At 34.2% G+C, this 19,237-nt stretch overlaps 1 protein-coding gene across 4 annotated transcripts in view; it reads left to right on the forward strand.

Moving 5' to 3' along the window:
* The first annotated feature begins 233 nt into the window (after window positions 1-233).
* LOC144968494 (uncharacterized) overlaps window positions 234-19,237 on the forward strand; it is a 31,181-nt gene continuing 12,177 nt past the window's right edge. Inside the window, exons 1-6 of one of the 4 annotated variants that reach the window (XM_078906924.1) lie at window positions 234-317; window positions 7,515-7,928; window positions 14,017-14,111; window positions 14,891-15,053; window positions 16,321-16,441; window positions 17,447-17,567. In XM_078906924.1, coding sequence (XP_078763050.1) covers window positions 7,739-7,928; window positions 14,017-14,111; window positions 14,891-15,053; window positions 16,321-16,441; window positions 17,447-17,567 — 690 coding nt within the window. In that variant the 5' untranslated portion in view covers window positions 234-317; window positions 7,515-7,738. Of the gene's footprint in view, window positions 427-5,878; window positions 6,102-7,514; window positions 7,929-14,016; window positions 14,112-14,890; window positions 15,054-16,320; window positions 16,442-17,446; window positions 17,568-19,237 lie in introns of those variants that run through there. The other 3 variants (XM_078906923.1, XM_078906925.1, XM_078906926.1) reach the window with 3 other exon arrangements.

Consider the following 19,237-nt stretch of genomic DNA (forward strand, 5'->3'; position numbering starts at 1 on the left):
ACAAGCAAGTTGATTGCCTTTTTAATCGATCGACATTTGTAGGAAAACTTTTCTGGCCAATTTTTAATATGTGTTTATCCAATGTTCGGCAGGCTGCAATCTGTGAACGAGTTATAATGAGATGTGTGAAGGTTTTATGGGTTTTACATTGATGTAAACACTGCAGAGGACAAAAATACATCTTGTTGTCAATTTTCAAATGGGAAATATGTTGGGTTTTCTTTTTTATCTTTACTGTTGTCAGAAACGTAAACGTTTTTGAGAAGTTTGTTTTGTGATGGTAATAGATTTAAACGGACGTGACTTCGTGTTGAAATGTAAAGGCTCTAATTTCTGTTTGCGTGTTTATCACTGTTATTCTATTATTTTGCATGAACTAATAATAAAAACATTATATTAAGAACGATGTGACCAGGACAATTGAAAGTAAGTGAAGTTGACCATAATTGTACTTGTGTATATTAACTTTGTCATGTCATGTCGTTATAATGCGCACAGGGCCTGCATTAAGTCAGTTGCCTGCATATAGAGAGCCGATAACTTGCATTTATTATTATCATTATTATTATTATTATTATTATTATTATTATTATTATTATTATTATTATTATTATTATTATTATTATTATTATATTAATATTATTACAATTATTATTATTATTATTATTATTATTATTATTATCATATTATTATTATTATTATTATTATTATTATTATTGTCATTATTATTGTTACTATTATTTTTATTATTATTGTCATTGATATTATTATTATTATTATTATTATTATTATTATTATTATTATTATATATTATTATTATTATATTATTATTATTATTATTATTATATTATTATTATTATTATTATTATTATTATTATTATTATCTTTAGATATAGATAGTGGTTTAATTAAATTTTAATAAAATTTGATCATTTAACGAAGACCTACGTAAACAGAACACAATGTACCACAAAATAGAACCTATAATGATATAATGTACTAACATAATGTTATTGACTTCCAATAATTCCGTCGCTCACGTTTTAAATCTATCTATCTAGTTTTCCTTCTAGTGCTAGCTATCCCGCTTTGAAAGGACCGAACTTGTAAAATATGTATTTGGTGTAGCAGAAGTGAACTATCTAGATCTAAATAAAGCACGTTTCTTGCACAAGACAATATCTTGTCTTTATAATAATGTTTAGTACCCTATAACAGCAGGGGTCAATACCCTATCTACACATTGAAATCAAAAGGACAGTTACACACAGGTGGGTGTTTATAATAATATCAATGTTAGGGTCAAAGACGTGCAGCAGCACACACACACTAAGAATACGTTTCTAATTTCTGTGAAATGGATAGACGTGATCGCACAAAAAGGAAATTATTCGGTATTTCAGTCATATGAGTTAATGATATTTAACGAATGGAGTTTTCTTATAGGGTGCCGATTAACGAAATTTTCAATTGAAACAATGCTGTTTTTTTTCAACTGAATTTAACGTGATGTTTTGAGTTTTTAATTTTGTTATTGTTATTGTTATTTGTTGAAGGGGGATTTGAGCCCGAAACATTCCGTGGTTAGCATTTCATTCATTCTTTATGCTGTTATTATTATTATTATTATTATTATTATCATCATCATCATCATCATCATCATCATCATCATCATCATCATTATAGTTATATTTTTGTACATTACTTTATGTAGACTGCGTGTTAATACCCGATAAAATCTGAAAAGATGTGTCTCAAAACAGCCAGACAACGCATAGAGAAAAAATGCAAGAAATAATCATCCCAAAAAATTGACTGGGATCGAACCTCAGACTTTCTGATTGCCGTCGTAATCGTAAACCCATTTGTAGACTGTTGAAGAATGATAATCTATCCAGCTCGCACATCCAACAAGAAGACAACTTACAAACTTGCATATATCACTGTTCAGCGAGCATTGCTGATAAAGCTAAAAGAAATGTATCTTTACACCAGCAAGGAAATCATTCAACGATAAAGGAAATAATATAATGAAATCAGATTTTCCCGTTCACATACAAAATCTGAAGACTATTTTACAGAGGACAATAGAGCGTTCATCGAAACTGCTTCCTTTTCTTTATTTACTGAAGGTCTTCGTCTTGGTACCCACTGTGAATGCTTTTAAGTGTCGTCTCTTCCGATACTTTCCATTGTGTACAATAATATCATTGCTATATAGCATTTAACTGCAGTAATTATGAATTCATCCAATTTCATTTTTTAAAAATAAAATATAAAACTGTTCAAGGTCGTCAGAATATTTTGTTATGATACAAAAGAACCGCCTCTTTCCTTTCATAGTGTCGATGCTCCATTGAAAAGTCTAGATAATATATTAGCCATTAAAAAGATCATGACTTATTTGACATAATCCTCTTCGCTCATTGTGGAACCACAGAGTTGGTAGGTTACCTACCTACTTTCTGGTGGAACTCGGGGCTTCTACGAGTGTCCTCGGGTTTCTTCCCGGTAGTCTCCAAGGTGAGCCATGTCATTTTCAATTCGTCAGACAGTCAGCGACTCCATGTCTGTTTCTCTTACAATCGTAGCCATCGTTATGTTATAGCCTGACACTGAAATCCAAAAGGACTGACAGTTTGACATCATTATTTGTTTATTGCACCGCCTCGTGAGTTGTCGTTAGTAGAGCTCATGGAAACAAGTTATTTCATTGGTTGAACTATTGAATACAACTCACGATTTGTTTTCTTTTGTGGCAAAAGCCTGGCATTTTGACGTCATTTTTGGTCAGTGTCAGGCCATAACTTTACGAAGACCACGTTACAATCGAGGTAGGTGACGTTGTTCCCTGTTCATCTCAAGGTGTGACCGACCCATCTCCATTTCCTCCTCCTTATTTGGGTATTAATGGGTTCTGTGTTTTATTTTTTCCATAATTCCATAATGTGTTAGAAACTTGATCTTGCCATCCGTTTTTCAAAACCCTGTGGGGGACATTTGATAATGAAGATATGAATGTTGTGAGTGAGGATGTTTATGACTCACCAGGTATCAGACACAAACAGAAGAAAAGGTAAACAAATCGTGATATTATGTCACCTATCGTGTCAAACTGGTATCATAACAATATTTTTTTTTAAATGCCAACAAGTGATTATTGTGAAGTTGATATTATTAGAATCATTAAATTTTGGGATAATGCGCTTTATTTTTCTAATTAAAACAAATGAACGTATCCCAAGTTTCATATTTATGACTATAAAATTCAATCATTGATAGCCTCAACAACTCCCACGCATAATACTGATTTTAAACGATGAATCAAAATTGAGAGTGATGTTTTATCTCAATTGTAACCATTGATTTTGCTACTGAAAGCTCGGTAGTGTTAAAAAATAAATGTAAAGTTGATCCTTTGCCTCAATCGGCAAAGGCCACGAATGTTCGTCTCTGCGACGCCATCTTCTCATCTCTCATTCATGTTTAGTGTTTCATTCATTGTGTTTTGTTGAGTAAGGGTAAAGTCGATACGTCTATATCATCTGTCTTCGATAATTTAATTGAAGCCCTCATTCAACTTGACTATTGTTATTTAATTCTTCGAGCTTCAAGCAGCTACATTTGTATTATATCAATGTATGGATAGAACATTTTTTTAAATGAACTCTTCACAACAATTTTTATTTTTAAATGAGAATGAAATATAAACGAACATTTTCAAACTTTGAATATTTTTGTCCAAGGCCGAATGCCACACTAAAAGGTAAATATTTTCGGTTTCAGATATAAGGTTAGTGGAGTTCAACACCTGAATAATCAACAAGTTTATTTTCGTAGTTTATACCTAACAGTGCCTGTGATAAACACGATGCTGAAGCATTTAGTACAGTCAGAATTACTTTCAAGATTAAAAATTTTTTTTCAGATTATGCGGCTATGTGGTAATGTGGTATGACACTCGCCTTCGAATCGGAAGGTCCAGATTTTGAGTCCCACTATGAACGGCGCATAGTCGAGTCCTTGGAAAAGGCTCTTTACTCACATTCTCCCACCGCATTCTGGTGTAAAATGAGTACTTGACCGTTATGATGATGATGATAATAAGAAGAAGAATAAGAATAATATTAGTAATGATAATAATAATAATAATAATAATAATAATAATAATAATAATAATAATAATATAATATAATAATAATATAATAATAATAATAATAATAATAATAATAATAATAATAATAATAATGATAATAATAATAATAATAATAATAATAATAATAATAATAATAATAATAATAATAATAATAAATAATAATAATAATAATAATAATAATAATAATAATAATAAGGATAATAAATTAGATTTATATACCCGATTTCTACAGTAAATTAGATGTATATACCTGATTTCTACAGGTTCTAGGCGCTTTACATTCTTACAATAAAGAAAGAAATACAATGAAAAGAATAAAAACATAAGAATTTCAATTACTTACATAGCAATAAACATTACATTTAACAGACATGATAGGTAAAACTTCATTTACAAAATAGAAATCCTGAGACGAAAATGTGAGTTTTCAATTTAGATTTGAAAGCTGATAATGAGACAGCACTTCTAACGAAAGCTCGTCCTAAAATATCCTAAAATATGAAATGTGGTAACTTTTTTTTTGTTTTAGAATATGATACATTCTTAAAGAGGTTAAAAATATAGTCATTTCTCCGATTATTTTAAGCTTAAATTCATAGTTCACCCTTACATAATACCGTTTTGAGGCGTAGTGCCACATAACTGGCAAAACGATTTGAAGATAACCTACTTGTTTATTTTATCGTTGTAAGATATAACACCAGACTGAGAACAACATAGGGAATGTCGTGGAGAGAGGCAACGGTGAACGGTTCTTTTGTCAAAACCCATTCACCTGTTAATAACTGCCGTACGCTGGAAAAAAACTCTTATTTTAAAATTTGGTCAGAAAACCCATTCTTCAAATATCTACCGGTTTATTAAATGACCGTCATCTTGGCATAAACTTTCAAACCTGGGACTTCGCGAAGTCGCAGGTTTGAGAATTTTTGCCAAGATGATATTTGACGTTTTCTGGTCAAGTTTTTAAATTCGAGTTTTTCCGAGAGTACGGCAATTGGCTGGTTAAAAGGACTAAACACTTGCCAAACACTTGCCAAACACTGCTTAGCAATTATTTAAAAATTAATTCGGTGTTTTGGGGGTATCTTGAATACGCAGAGGAACGCGAAATATTATTGATCTATATCGATAATATTAAGTTGATTGTGATTGAATACATGAATAATATAGCGAAATGGCAGAGAGAGAGAGAGAGAGAGAGAGAGAGAGATAGAGAGAAAGAGAGAGAGAGAGAGAGAGAGGGAGAGAGAGGGAGAGAGAGAGAGCAAGTAAGAAATGAATGAATTAATGAATGAATGAACAAATGAATGAATGAACAAACATATGAATGAATGAATGGCTGGATGGATGGAAAAATGAATAAGCGAATGAATGAATGAATGAATGAATGAATGAATGCATGGATGGGTTGATGGATGGATAGATGGAAGAATATATGAACGAATGGATGAACGGTATAGTGTGTGTGAATGGATAAATGTGTGAATGAATGAAAGGATGAATAAATGAGTGAATGAATAATGAATAAATGATTGTGAATTATGAATGGATGAATGAATGAATGAATATTAAATGGATGGGTGAATGGATTAATGAATGAATGGATGATTGAATGGATTAATGAATGAACGAATGAATGAATGGCCGTACTGGAGTTGCTGCAAAATAAAATCGGGTCATAATATAACCAAACGATATCCTACAGGTATTTCAAAATCCAGACACTACAACAAAAACAAACTCCAGAGTCTTTTGCCAGCGAAGCGTGAGATAATATTCGCTCTCTCCAGCATTGCGTACGTCGAATTAGTTTTTCCATTTAGTTTTCTCGTTTTGTGTTTATTTTAAAAAAGTAAATAATTTATTTCAAACTGTTGTATAGGTCGATACCAGCTACACCAACTTTTCAAGGCCTATGTTGTTGTATTTTTATATTTTGTCCGTAAGTGCAAGTGACCTATATTTGTGTACCAACACCATTGGATTTTTCAGTTTCTGTTGGTTCTATATAATTACGTACCTATGCTGATTTAAACATAGAATTACTTATTCTTCCTAATTATGGAGTTTTTAACAGTGCATTTATAATTTGTATCTTACAAAATAAAATAAAAGAAACCTGTAGATAGAGGGTTGTGATTGTTATAGTCCTGTCTTCTAGAGAAACGGTTCACAAAAGATATCACATTCATTTCTCTTCTTCTTCTTCTTCTTCTTCTTCTTCTTCTTCTTCTTCTTCTTCTTCTTCTTCTTCTTCCAACCACCACTGCTACTACTACTACTACTACTACTACTACTACTACTACTACTACTACTACTACTACTACTACTACTACTACTACTACTACTACTACTACTACTACTACTACTACTACTACTACTACTACTACTACTACTACTACTACTACTACTACCACTACTACTACAACAACTACTTCTACTACTACTACTACTACTACTACTACTACTACTACTACTACTACTACTACTACTACTACCACTACTAGTAGTAGTAGTACCACTATTATTATTATTATTATTATTATTATTATTATTATTATCATTATTTTTATTATTATCATTATTATTATTATTATATTATTATTATCATTATTATTGTTATTATTATTATTATTATTATATTATTATTAATAATAATAATAACAATAATAATAATAATAATAATAATAATAATAAATAATAATAATAATAATATCATCATCCTCATCATCATCATCATCATCATCATCATCATCATCATCATCATCAATATTAATATAATTAATGATGATATCAATATGATAAATATATATATATATATATATATATATATATATATATATATATAGAGAGAGAGAGAGAGAGAGAGAGAGAGAGAGAGAGAGAGAGAGAGAGAGAGAGAGAGAGATAAAAAACGAGAGAGAGAGAAAGAAAGAGAAAGCAAGAAAGAGAGAGAGGGTGAGAGAGAGAGAGAGAGAGAGAGAGAGAGAGAGAGAGAGAGAGAGAGAGAGAGAGAGAGAGACGGGTAGGGAGAGAAAGTTGTCTCCTGTACGTTTTTTCCCGAGTCAGTTCTAACACAAACCCTAATTATCTTCATGTTCCATAATATCATCATTGATAACGTGTATCGGGTGTTTATTGATAAGGCTAGCTTTTTCTACGTTCCAATGTGTTCTTCATTAAAAACGAGATACAGCAAATCACGTGACTCGCATTTACGTATAGTTTTAAAAATATTATTCTCTGATTTCACGGATTAATTTAAATGATGGGGAATGAGGTTAGACTATAAAACATTTTGCTATTTGTATACACGATTTTGTGAATAATAATTTCAATATTTTATTTATTTAAGGATTGTGGCCAACTTCCATTCATTCTAAGTTGGAGGAAATGTTTCTGATTATTTTAAAAATCGAGATTTGATAATTGGATTTGACCCCTGGATTAAGTTGATCTCATGTGAAAACTTGTCTATGTAATTTAGTCTCTGTGATAAATGAATTCATGTACAAATTGGATGACTTTACCTTAGCCTTTGTATAAAGGAATTGATAAATTACGTGGTTATTATTCACAATGGTGTCCGTAGCGTCATTTGTGTTGGTGCTGTCCCAGGTGGTTATTTTGGACCTGGTAGTGTGTACGAGGACATTGGTGGCCAGTGTAAACAATGGGAATATCTTCATGGACATGTTTGTCACTATCAGAAAGAGACGGTCAGAGAATCCTCCAAAACCGCAAGAGGATTTTACCATGATCAATCGATGTAAGTTTGAAGTTTGTTTACTTGTTTTAATATTGCATACTTTTTCACTAACAGCTGCCGTCTTCCCCCTCGTACTACCAAAAGCTGATACATCGCGGATTTGAACCTCGATTATTTACGCCTCTGTTGTTTTTGTCTTTTGAATTTCTGAACCCTGTGTGGGATCAAATAACCCAAATGAATGAGTTGTGGTAAAATATGCGACTCAGAGTCTCAAAAGGGTATTTAAGTAATCCTCCAGAGCTTGAGTTTATCCCGGTTTCTATAGCGTGTGGCGGACAATAGCAATTGGAGAGGCCGCTAGTTTATCGCAAAGTACTTTCCGCTAAATCTAACAGACTCAGCTACCCAATCACTGCTCGGTCGACGTTGGGGGGTTGGAGGGTAGGGGGGGGGGGATCATAAAAAAAAAGATTTCGACTACACTCTGAATCGAGACCATGTCGGTCCATTTGCGTATGAAGCGAGTGCTTTACCAACTGAGCTGAGGAAACTCCCAAACTGGCTGGTATTTTGGCCGGATTAACCGCACCTTGAAACGTGAATTTATAATTAAAATTATGAGGAATACACACTTTTGAGAGGAGTGGGGGGGGGAAGAGGGGAGGGTGGTGTGTTGTTGTTGGGTTTTTTTTGTTTTTGTTTTTTTGGTGGCGTTTTTTTCTTTACAGTTAAAAAAAAATTGTATTTATTCACCGTCATAATGAATAGAAATTAACCGTATGTTTCATATTCGTGTCAATGACTTCATTTTCAAGCACCTAGTTCAACTTGTCATAATACAGCTTTGAGATGGGAAGCCACAATAAAAACATGTTTAAAATCAATGATAAAAACCACAAATTCTCTTGAATGTCTAGTGATCTGGCGTTTGTTATAGAAATCAATACCCGTTTAATCGCTCGGGCTGTCTATTCCAATGAATTCTCGTCCAAAAACGGTTTTCCTCGACGTGGTCCAATAAAAAAACAAACCTAGAGCATTTATATAGGATATTATCCACTAAACGTACTCAAAGCGCTTGCAAATCTCGGAGAGAGCAACGCTGTTAACGGCCAGGTATGCATTTTACACCTGAGTACGGTAATTGTATATGAGTAAAGAGCCTTTACCAAGGACTCAACTACGCGCCGCCAAGAATGAGTCTCAAATCCTGGACCTTCCGATCCGAAGGTGAGAGTCATACCACAAGATCACATAGCCGCACGATTTTGATATCAATCTGTTTCATTACCCAGGCTGTCTATTCCAGTAAATTCTCGTCCAAACACGGTTTACCTCGACTTATTACAATATACAATTAACCAAAACCAGGACATAACGTTAAGTATGTTTGGACTTAACATAAGGGATTGAATGAAAAGAACAAGAAGTGAATCAATGAATGCCAGAACAGTCAAATCTCACGTACAATGAAAAAAACACTTTTGTTCAATTTGTTCATAAAAATGTCATTTCGAATATCGATGGATTAACCAGTTAACTTGCCGTGTTCTGGAAAGACAAGTATTAAAATTTTTTTCCAGAAAACTAGTCTCTCAAATATCGGTCGATTTAAACGACCCTCGCCTAGGCAAATCTCTCAAACCTGGGACTTCGCTGAGTCCTAGGTTAGAGAGTTTTTGCCAAGAGGAGAGTCATATTAATCGATCGATATTGAATCAAATGTTTTGTGGCCAAACTCGAAAACCGATTTTGGAATTAAAAGTTCCCTGGCTGTGATTTTTAAAAAGTCTTTCGTCCAAGAAAGGAAGTAAGAGTTTATAATATCAGTCGCAACCGCTGTAATATTCTTGTAGACTGGTGAATATGGAGAAACACACCTATGGTCAGTGAAGGAGAATGATGCCTGACCGTTTGTTTACGTTGAATTTAGCACAGTGTCTGGTTGCCTTTGATCTTCTGTCTGATGTAAATATTGAAGAGACATGTGTGGTTTACTAGCCTATGCCTATTTTGCATGGAATGTGTGCAAAAATTCGTTACACGTTAGGCGCATGAAAGACATTAAGTCAAATTCCTCGTAAACAATGGGGGCGATCTATATTTATGTTTTCGTCCAACTGAGTCATCGATCTGATGATGTGTTGTTTTACGACGATTGGAAACTTTTCAATAAATGTAAACATGCTTCTGTGTTTATAAAAGTTGTAAACATACCCATGAGTCATGACCAATTTCTCAAACTGTGAACACTTTTCACATGGAAAGGTAATCATGATCAGCGCATTGAATCTAGACATGGAAGTTTTGTATTCTTAATAAGAGTGATTATCTAGAACATTGCAATCTTTGACCTGACAATAATTTCATGTTCTCTAATACTTCGACTTTGTCACGCTCTATCGGATAAAGATGTTGCTTAACCGGAAAAAAAATGAGCCGCTGGGAGGGGGGGGGGGGGGGGGGGGAGAGAGAGAGAGAGAGAGAGAAAATAATGATAATATTATGTCCAATGTATTTTATCTATCTGTCTCAAATACTATCGAGCTTTTTACCTGTTGAACCAAAAATAAAAGCTTTGATTTTAAGTGTGCTGGCCCACATGAGATACTTTCCAATCTGGCCCATGCTAAGATCTTATTCCTGTGAACTTACTTGGTTCGTGGCTTGTTTTCCTTTGAGCGCAATATTTTGATAGAATGTTACTTTTGTCCACAACTTATGAGGTACGTTGAGTATGTTTTAACTGTAATTACTATGCGAAATTTAATAAGTGCAAAGCCAATCATAAATATTATCTTAAAAGGGGTTCATCAGCCTCGAACCAAGTCAGTTCAAGCAGTTTGTCTCGACACGCACTTCCAGCTTAGCAAAATATACAAGTATACGTTGACCGACATATTATATATGTCACCGGACGTAATTATTTCGGTCTGAAGAAGCATTATGTTACAGTATACATTTTCCAGCGTTTCAATTCAAAATTGATTGACATTTTTAGCAAATATTTCTTATAGAATTGCAGATACAAATAGAAACAACCTACATGGCACTTTATTTGTTGCATTTTCAATAATTGACCCACAAATGAAGTGGTCTCGGTTTCCATCTCAGAGTTAGCTGTTTATTGCGATATGGGTGAAGAGTAGATATCAAGTATTATCATGGTAGGTTTCCTAGACAAGAGTTGCCAGACTTTAATTGACACCTCTGTCTAACTGGTTACAAAACCCTCTTTTAAAAAAACGTTCATGTTAACACAGAATATTGTCTTAATTGTATACTTCAATTATAAAAACCTGGCAACTCCATTCTAATAATATGGGGATTTGTGAACTAATTTAACATTTTAAAGAGAATAATTGGTGAAATTGGTCAAAGATCACGTGAAGCTCATAATATACCTATTATCAAATATTATATTGAATCCGGCAGAGAATTAACAACAATATCAACCTCAATTGGATCCCCTCGAGGAGACAGCTTCTGTTCACGATATACCTCGAATCGGCCATGAAAAATCTAAGACCAAAATTACCACCAATAAATTCACTCGTGAATTGATATACGCAGATGATACAGGCCTAATCTTTGAATCAGAACATCAAGCGAAAAGATACACGCCAATAATTATCAACTACCCTAGAAGCATGGAATCTGAAAGTGAATCAGTCCAAAACAGAATTTACAAAAAATCAACAGAAATTTAAATGTATGGAAACGTGTACGTAAACTAGGCAATTTGATCAACGAAAATGAAGACATCAGAAAACGAAAGCAGCTGGCCACCAATGCATTCAACCAACTCCAAAATTTATGGAATAGAAATAATATAATCACTGAGAATAAACGAATACAGATTTACGAGGCACTGATTATTCCGATATTTACATATAATTTTGGAACCTGGGGCCTCACAAAAAAAAAAGAACTTAGAAAGTCTCGATTCATACCACCGCAAACAATTATGTCGCGTAATCGGAATCTATTGGCCAGAGACAATAACAGTTACTGATCTCTATGGGAAAAAAACTGGGTCCAACGTCTGAGTGCAATAATAAAAGAACAGCGATGGAGGCTATTTGGCCACATCTTACGTCGAGAAGATAACATCCCAGCCCAAACTGCAATGACAGAATATTTCCTTCTTGGCAACAAATATGTAGGGAGACCACCAACATCAATAGTAACTAGATACCCTGAACCAGGATCTCTCTACATATCAGAAATTTCTGGATTCAGATGAGGCCGAATTAATCCTTGAAGAACTAAGAAATACTGCAGTGCCCTCCGTACTAAAGTCACAACAAGATCTTGACAGCCTCAAAACTCTGGCCCAGAACCGTGACCAATGGAAACAATTAACAACATGGATGGAGAGATCAGCTATACTCATCGACAATGACTGAATCACACAGTTCTCAGTTCTCAGCAAGCGTCATTCGGACTGTGAGGCTTACTACTACTACATGTACTACTATTATTTATTATGGACAATATCATGCGTTGGTTTGAGAGTATTTCCATTACAACAATGAGCCCATAACAATTTTGGTTATCAGACCTGAAAATAGTAATACGTCGCATGGCTTCAATCTGGTATCTTGTCGAAATAAACCTGAAGTTTAAAGATATTGACCTTTATCGGGATGATCAGAATTCGAAAATTTAATTTTCTTTTAAGCTTGAACGGAACAAAACATTACACACATCTTAAATCAAAGATATGTAACCCACGGTGCCGATCAGGTATGTTCTAGAACTAAACTTGAAGTTTAAAAAATTACCTTTAGTCAGGATGATCAGAATTCCGGAAGTGATTATTTTTTTTAAGTGAAAAAATAAGATCCAAATCTCCTCAATGATGAAGGCATTGATTTTAACCGATGTGTACAGATATGCAGGTCTGACATCCGAACCCACTAATAGGCCTAGTTTAGCATTGTTGTAATGGACAATATTTTGCGTCATTTTTTTTTTTTTTTTTTGAGATTTCCATTACAACAATGAGCCCATGGGGAATTGGGTTATCAGACCTACAAACAAATGCACGTCGATTTTACTCAAATTTATAAGCGAAACTTAAAATCGAATGGAGAGAAAAATAACGTGAGTAAATGTGACCCCAAATAAAATGGTACAGCAATGTCCCCTTTTATATGAGTCACATTAACTCACGTCATACTTGTCTCCGTTTTATTGGCTCCTTTTGGCTTCGCCAGCTTACAATCCAATAAGCAAAACTGCCTACTTGAAATTTCAAAACTTCGAAGTTTCTAGGGGTGGGGGTGGGGAGGGGGGGGGTAGAGTAATAGTCACCATAGATAGCTTTACAAATTAATAATTGGCCTTTATCGTGATCCAAAAAATGTTCTGAAGTCCTCAATATCGGCTCTTAGGAACTAAACTTTCCTTTCCAACAAGATTTATTGAACCAAAGACGCGTATGCAGTTCTGTACATGGAGTCAAAAATTTGATTTTTTATAGTACTTGACAGGCTGATAGGCATCGGGTTTACCTCGACATCAAACCGTTTTGAGACGACTGGTTGGATTTTATAACAACAGATAAAATATTATGTGTCTCCATTCCTACTCAAGTCCAACAGCTTTCAATCAAAAGGCGAGCGAAGTTACCAGTTTATCATCGACTCGTTGCTACTAAGTCTTGTCACTCAATCGATCAATCAATCAACCAACCAACCAACCAATCAATCAATCAATCAATCAATCAATCAATTAGCCGATCAATCAATCAATCAATAAATCAATTAACCAATCAATCAATCAACCAACCAATCAATTAATCCATCAAATAACCAATCAACTAACCAATCAATCCATCAATTAACCGATCAATTAACTAATCAATCGATCAATGAATCTATCAATGTACTAACCAATCAACAGATCGAGCAATCAATCAACCGACCAACCAATTAATCAATCAACCAATCAAGCCGAGGTCCCAGGTTAAGGTCTACATGTTAAGTTTTGCTGTTGGCTAGCGACCCTTTGTAGAGCACTTTAAGCAAGTTTAGTTGGTATTGCGCTATATAAATGTTCCTTTTTAACTATAATTTTTGGCATTTAATTGACTTATTACGACATGTTTATATTATGTTGTCTCTTTACCTCCACCCAGTCGTATGTCCTCCATCTCTGTGCCGCTTGTATGACGAGAGCACTAAAGCATACAAACCAAGACCCAAGGGTACAGGGGGTACCATTTTCTATCAGGTAATAACTGGGGTGTACAAGCTTTTAACTACAAGTTGAAAAAACCCGTTGACAAGCACTGGTTTATGGCATCGAAAATAAAATGTTTGAAATTACATGAGCTACGTTTGTCCGTTTAAATTAGTTGATCCGTATAAAAATGGTTTTGACAAAAACGGCTTTAAATTTACTTAATTAAACATTTCAATATTTAAATGTCATCGGAAAATATATTAGATGAAAATATTTAAAGTAAAAATTATACTTAATTTTGTTGTTGTTGTTGTTGTTGTTGTTGTTGTTGTTGTTGTTGTGGAAAATATTCAGAAATAACACACACAAGTAGTCCTTCAGAATCAGTAGGTCCATAGAGCCGGAGTTTATCCCGGTTTTAGAGCGTGAAACGGACAATAGCCATTGCTTGCTATCTTTTGGATAGGACGCTAGTCTGTCGCAGCAGAAATAAGCAAACTATCATCTTTTTAAGAAATCCCATGTTTCATCGAAAAGTGGCCAAGCATGTTTTATTAGCCATATGTTCTATGAAAAGTACTTGTAGTGACATATGGACTATTTCCATGGAGCGCTGCACATTTGTTAAATAAGATATGCTTATAGTGTTGATTAAAATGCTTCATGATACTGCTGCTGCTTATGCATGAATCTGGCGATGATTCTAAAGATGATAATGATGATAATGATGATGATGATGATGATGATGATGATGATGATGATGATGATGATGATGATGATGATGATGATGATGACGACGATATCACGTTCTTTTTAAATAATACCAGGGAGACATAATCCTCGATGACAAGATGACCAAGGTCGTGTACAAGGATGACGACAAGGATAAAGAGGGGCAGGCAAAGAGTCGACGGAAGAGGGCAACCATGAGGCCTCGAAAACGAATGTGGAAGAACGGAATAGTCAAGTATAAATTTGCCAAAAGCATCAGTGAGTTGTAGATATGTTGTCAGTCGCTTCAAGCTGGTATTTTGTCGGGGGTCTATTGCTTCGCACCTTGAGAGTACCGAGTTTGACTCCCGATACACTGTGCGGCTTTGAGCGAGTCGCCTCACCCCTAGTTCATTTCGTGGCGCAGCGCTGCGACGGATGCCTCGGGCATTCCAGTCTCGCCTTGTAATTGACATGAAGACATGTTTCCGCTTGGGGGCGAATAAAGGGAATTTTTTAAAATCTATAAAGTCGTCCTGTCTACGGTACTGAGGTTTATACCGGTTTCTGTAGCCTGAAAGATACAGGAGAAATTGCTTGCTGATCTCTGGATATGAATCTGATCTATTGCAAATAAATAAAGACCATATCTACAATAGACCTAGAGACCTGGGGTTTATACCGGTTTCCTGAAAGATACAGGAAAAAATTGCTTGCTGATTTCTAGGTATGAATCTGATCTATTGCAAATAAATAAAAACCATATTATCTACAATAGATCTAGAGACCTGGGGTTTATATCGGTTTCTGTAGCATAAAAGACACAAGAAAAATTTGCTTTCTGATTTCTGGATATGAATCTGATCTATTGCAAATAAATAAAGACCAGATTATCTACAATAGACCTAGAGACCTCAATCAGTGCTGTGTTGGCAAAGGAGCTTAAACATAATTCCAACGCCTAGCAATATTGAGCCTGATCCGATTCTACGATCTACCACCTGAGTAATAGTACTTTCATAATAATTGTACAGTAGTCAGAAAAGACTATCAAAGTGACAGACAGTCGAGACATTCTTTAGATCCTGTGCTTGAACTTTTTAGCAATCCAAAATGCCTGCTCGAATGGCATCCTTTTGTGGTCCTTCAGAGTCATTAGACCAATTGAGCCGGAGTTTATCCCATTTTCTATAGCGTGAAACGGACAATAACAATTGCTTGCTACCCTTTGAATATGACGCTAGTCTTTGGCAAATGACTTTCCGTCAGATCCAACAGACTAAGCTACCTTTTCACTGCTGGCTGGACAGAAAAAATAACTCGACTTCCCCCGGGTCTAGGTCCATTTTAATCTGAATCGAGTGCTCTAACAATAGATCGATCGGGAACCCCACAGTCGAGACATGCTGATATAATATATTTATATTTTTTGATTATTTTATGTGTATTATTCTGTCTGTTTCACCAGGCACGGTTTCATACACACATTTTCTTGGGTCTTAAAAAGATATATAAAGCAGCTATTCTATTTTACTATCTCTTCTAGCCTCTAGATCGAAAGACGCTATCAATAAAGCCATCAAACACGTCGAGGAGCGAACCTGTGTCCGGTTTCATAAAAAATCAAAAGGAGACGAGAATTATATTCGATTCATAAGTGAACCAGGGTGGGTAAACTTTGGAAAAATTAAAAGAAGATTACGTTTATAAACTCTCTCCTTACCAGCCATTGTCAGAATTTTTCAGAAAACTTCACATCCACCCAACACAAATATAGATTTTTCTTACAATATCTACAGCAGTCACACGTTTTTAAAGGCTTTTACCGACGTGTGTCGTGTGTATATATATATATATATATATATATATATATATATATATATATATATATATATATATATATATATATATGCAGGTCTGACATCCGAACCCACTTATGAGAATATTTAACCTTGTTGCCATGGACAATTTATGCGTAATTTTTTTTAGATTTCCATTACAACAATAAGCCAATAAGGAATTGGGGTATCAGACCTTCAAATAAGTGCACGTCGGCTATAACAAATTCTCTTTAAATTTTGTGTTGTGCAAAATAATAAATGATAATATTGTTGGTTGCATCGTAACGATTGTGACGATTTCCAAGTGGTTGGCAAGGAGAGGCTTAAAGCTATATAGGATATAAACTTATATATTATATATATATATATATATATATATTATATATATCATGTATATAACTCAATGCTATTAACTTTATCTTTTTCTCATCGCCCCAAATTTCTGGAATTCACTTTCATTATATATCAGAGGTAAGGTATTCTGGTCCTAGGGGACAATCAGAAATATTTGTTAACTTAAGAGAAAATGCGGTGGTAGTTTTTATCATTTTGGCAACAAATATCAAAACTGGGTGACTAACATTTTTACATTTTTTTCAAATGTCGAACTTTCAATTTATACAAATTATAAGGTGGAAATGGTTAAAAGTGCTTAATTTCATGCCGTGTCCTTATATAAAACTCGTTACTTCAAATTTCCCACCATACTCAGATGTTAAATGAGTACTTGGCCAGCAACGGCATTTTCTCTAATAAAAAAGAAAATCCTAATAGCGCTTACAGGCATCATCATGACTCGCCATACTCACAGTTTGTTTCTTTATCATCCAGGTGTTGGTCCCAGGTTGGTAAGGTAGGGGGTGTACAACTGGTCAGTTTAGGGGCTGGTTGCGAGCGTCTGGGAACAGCTGTCCACGAGATTGTACATTCGCTGGGTGTGTGGCATGAACAGGTAAGAACCACAGAACGAGTAGGTCTGAATATTTCACTATCAATTATTTTGTTTACTACATAACATTAGACCATCCCGTCATTATATTTTATGTAGTGGTGCAACATGGCTCATGTGGTCAATAAATTACTTTGATGTTGGACATCGCCAATATATATATATATATATATATATATATATATATATATATATATATATATATAAATTATTTATCTAAATTGAATTTAAATCATATGTAAATATATAATTTATAATCATATTATATATATATATATATATATATATATATATATATATATATATATATATATATATATTATATATATATATATATATATATATATATATGATCCCTGTTACATAGCATTCAGTTATAGCTACATTATGTGTACCAGTGCAAATTAGATAAGTCTTACAAAACCATGAACTTTTTAAAAAATGTAATATATTGTTTAAAAGGGCAAGGTGCGTCATCATTCAAGGCTGTATCAGGATACAGCTTTTCATATCTGTAGGCATTGCAGAAAAAAAGCATTTAGTATTTACTACATTATCAATTGTTTTCTCCTTTATTATAATGGAGATTAGGAAGTTATTCAACCAGTTATCTGACGCACTGTGGATAAACCGGTATATAAAAATTTGGCCAGAAAACTCACTCGTTCTTCAAATATCAACCGGTTTAGATTACCCTTATCTTGGCAAAAACTCTCAAAGCTGGGACTTGGGTCCCATGTTTTAGGGTTTTTGCCTAAATGAGGGTCATTTAAATCTATCTATATTTGAAGGGCGAGTTTTCTGGCCAAATTTTTAGATACGTGTTTTTCTCCAGTGCGTCAGTTTAATATATTGGATTAAACCAATTAAATGTGATAAGCTGTTTAATTTGTTTCATCTCTAATCAAGACACGTACCATTACGTCTCTTTCATCTGACGTTCACGATTTGTTACAGGCGTCACACTTACAGATTTACTGTGGAAACAAGTGAAAACGAAAACGTTTCTTTCTACCAGTGAAAACGAAAACGTTTCTTTTCACATTTTCGTTACCATTTTAACGATCCCAGTGTTCAGACAGCCCCTTACCGTTTAGTTCTCTAGTCACAGGATTGAAGTCTGGAATCAAGTCATAATGATCAGTCGGGGATCGGGACATATCAACGGCTTCGAATTATATCTAGTAACTTTCAAACAAAACCTATTGTTGTAACATTGTTAGAAGTATATTTGTTATGAATGATTAATTCAGGTCTCTAGCAATAAAAAATGTATAGCGTCACTCAAAACCATTCATTTTTCTCCCTTGTCCACCCTCTTTCATCCCCCAGTGTTCCCTGGTTCGACCTAATGTTGGTATCTTGTTGTTTTATCATCTTTGAGAAAGAAACTTAGCCCCTATCGGTCTCTTCGTGGCCTTGAAATGCGGTTGATACCTGAGTTGTATCGGTCTTTTCTCGAGATAAACCGTAAAGAAAAATTTCCCTTGAGGAATTTATGGAAGGTTTTAAGGATATTAAGGTGCTCCCAATTTTTTAAAACTCATATTTTCACTGTCAGTCACTTTAAAAAAAAAGCATAAGCAATGTTTCTTATGGTACAATAATGATATTTTATGACAAACCTAAAATCTATCAAAATCAGGGATCTTTTAATAAAAGAAGTCTAATGT

Source organism: Berghia stephanieae, chromosome 3 (genome assembly GCF_034508935.2).
Source record: "Berghia stephanieae isolate SIO BIC M18660-M18661 chromosome 3, UCSD_Bste_1.3, whole genome shotgun sequence".
Classification (NCBI taxonomy): Eukaryota; Metazoa; Mollusca; class Gastropoda; order Nudibranchia; family Aeolidiidae; genus Berghia; species Berghia stephanieae.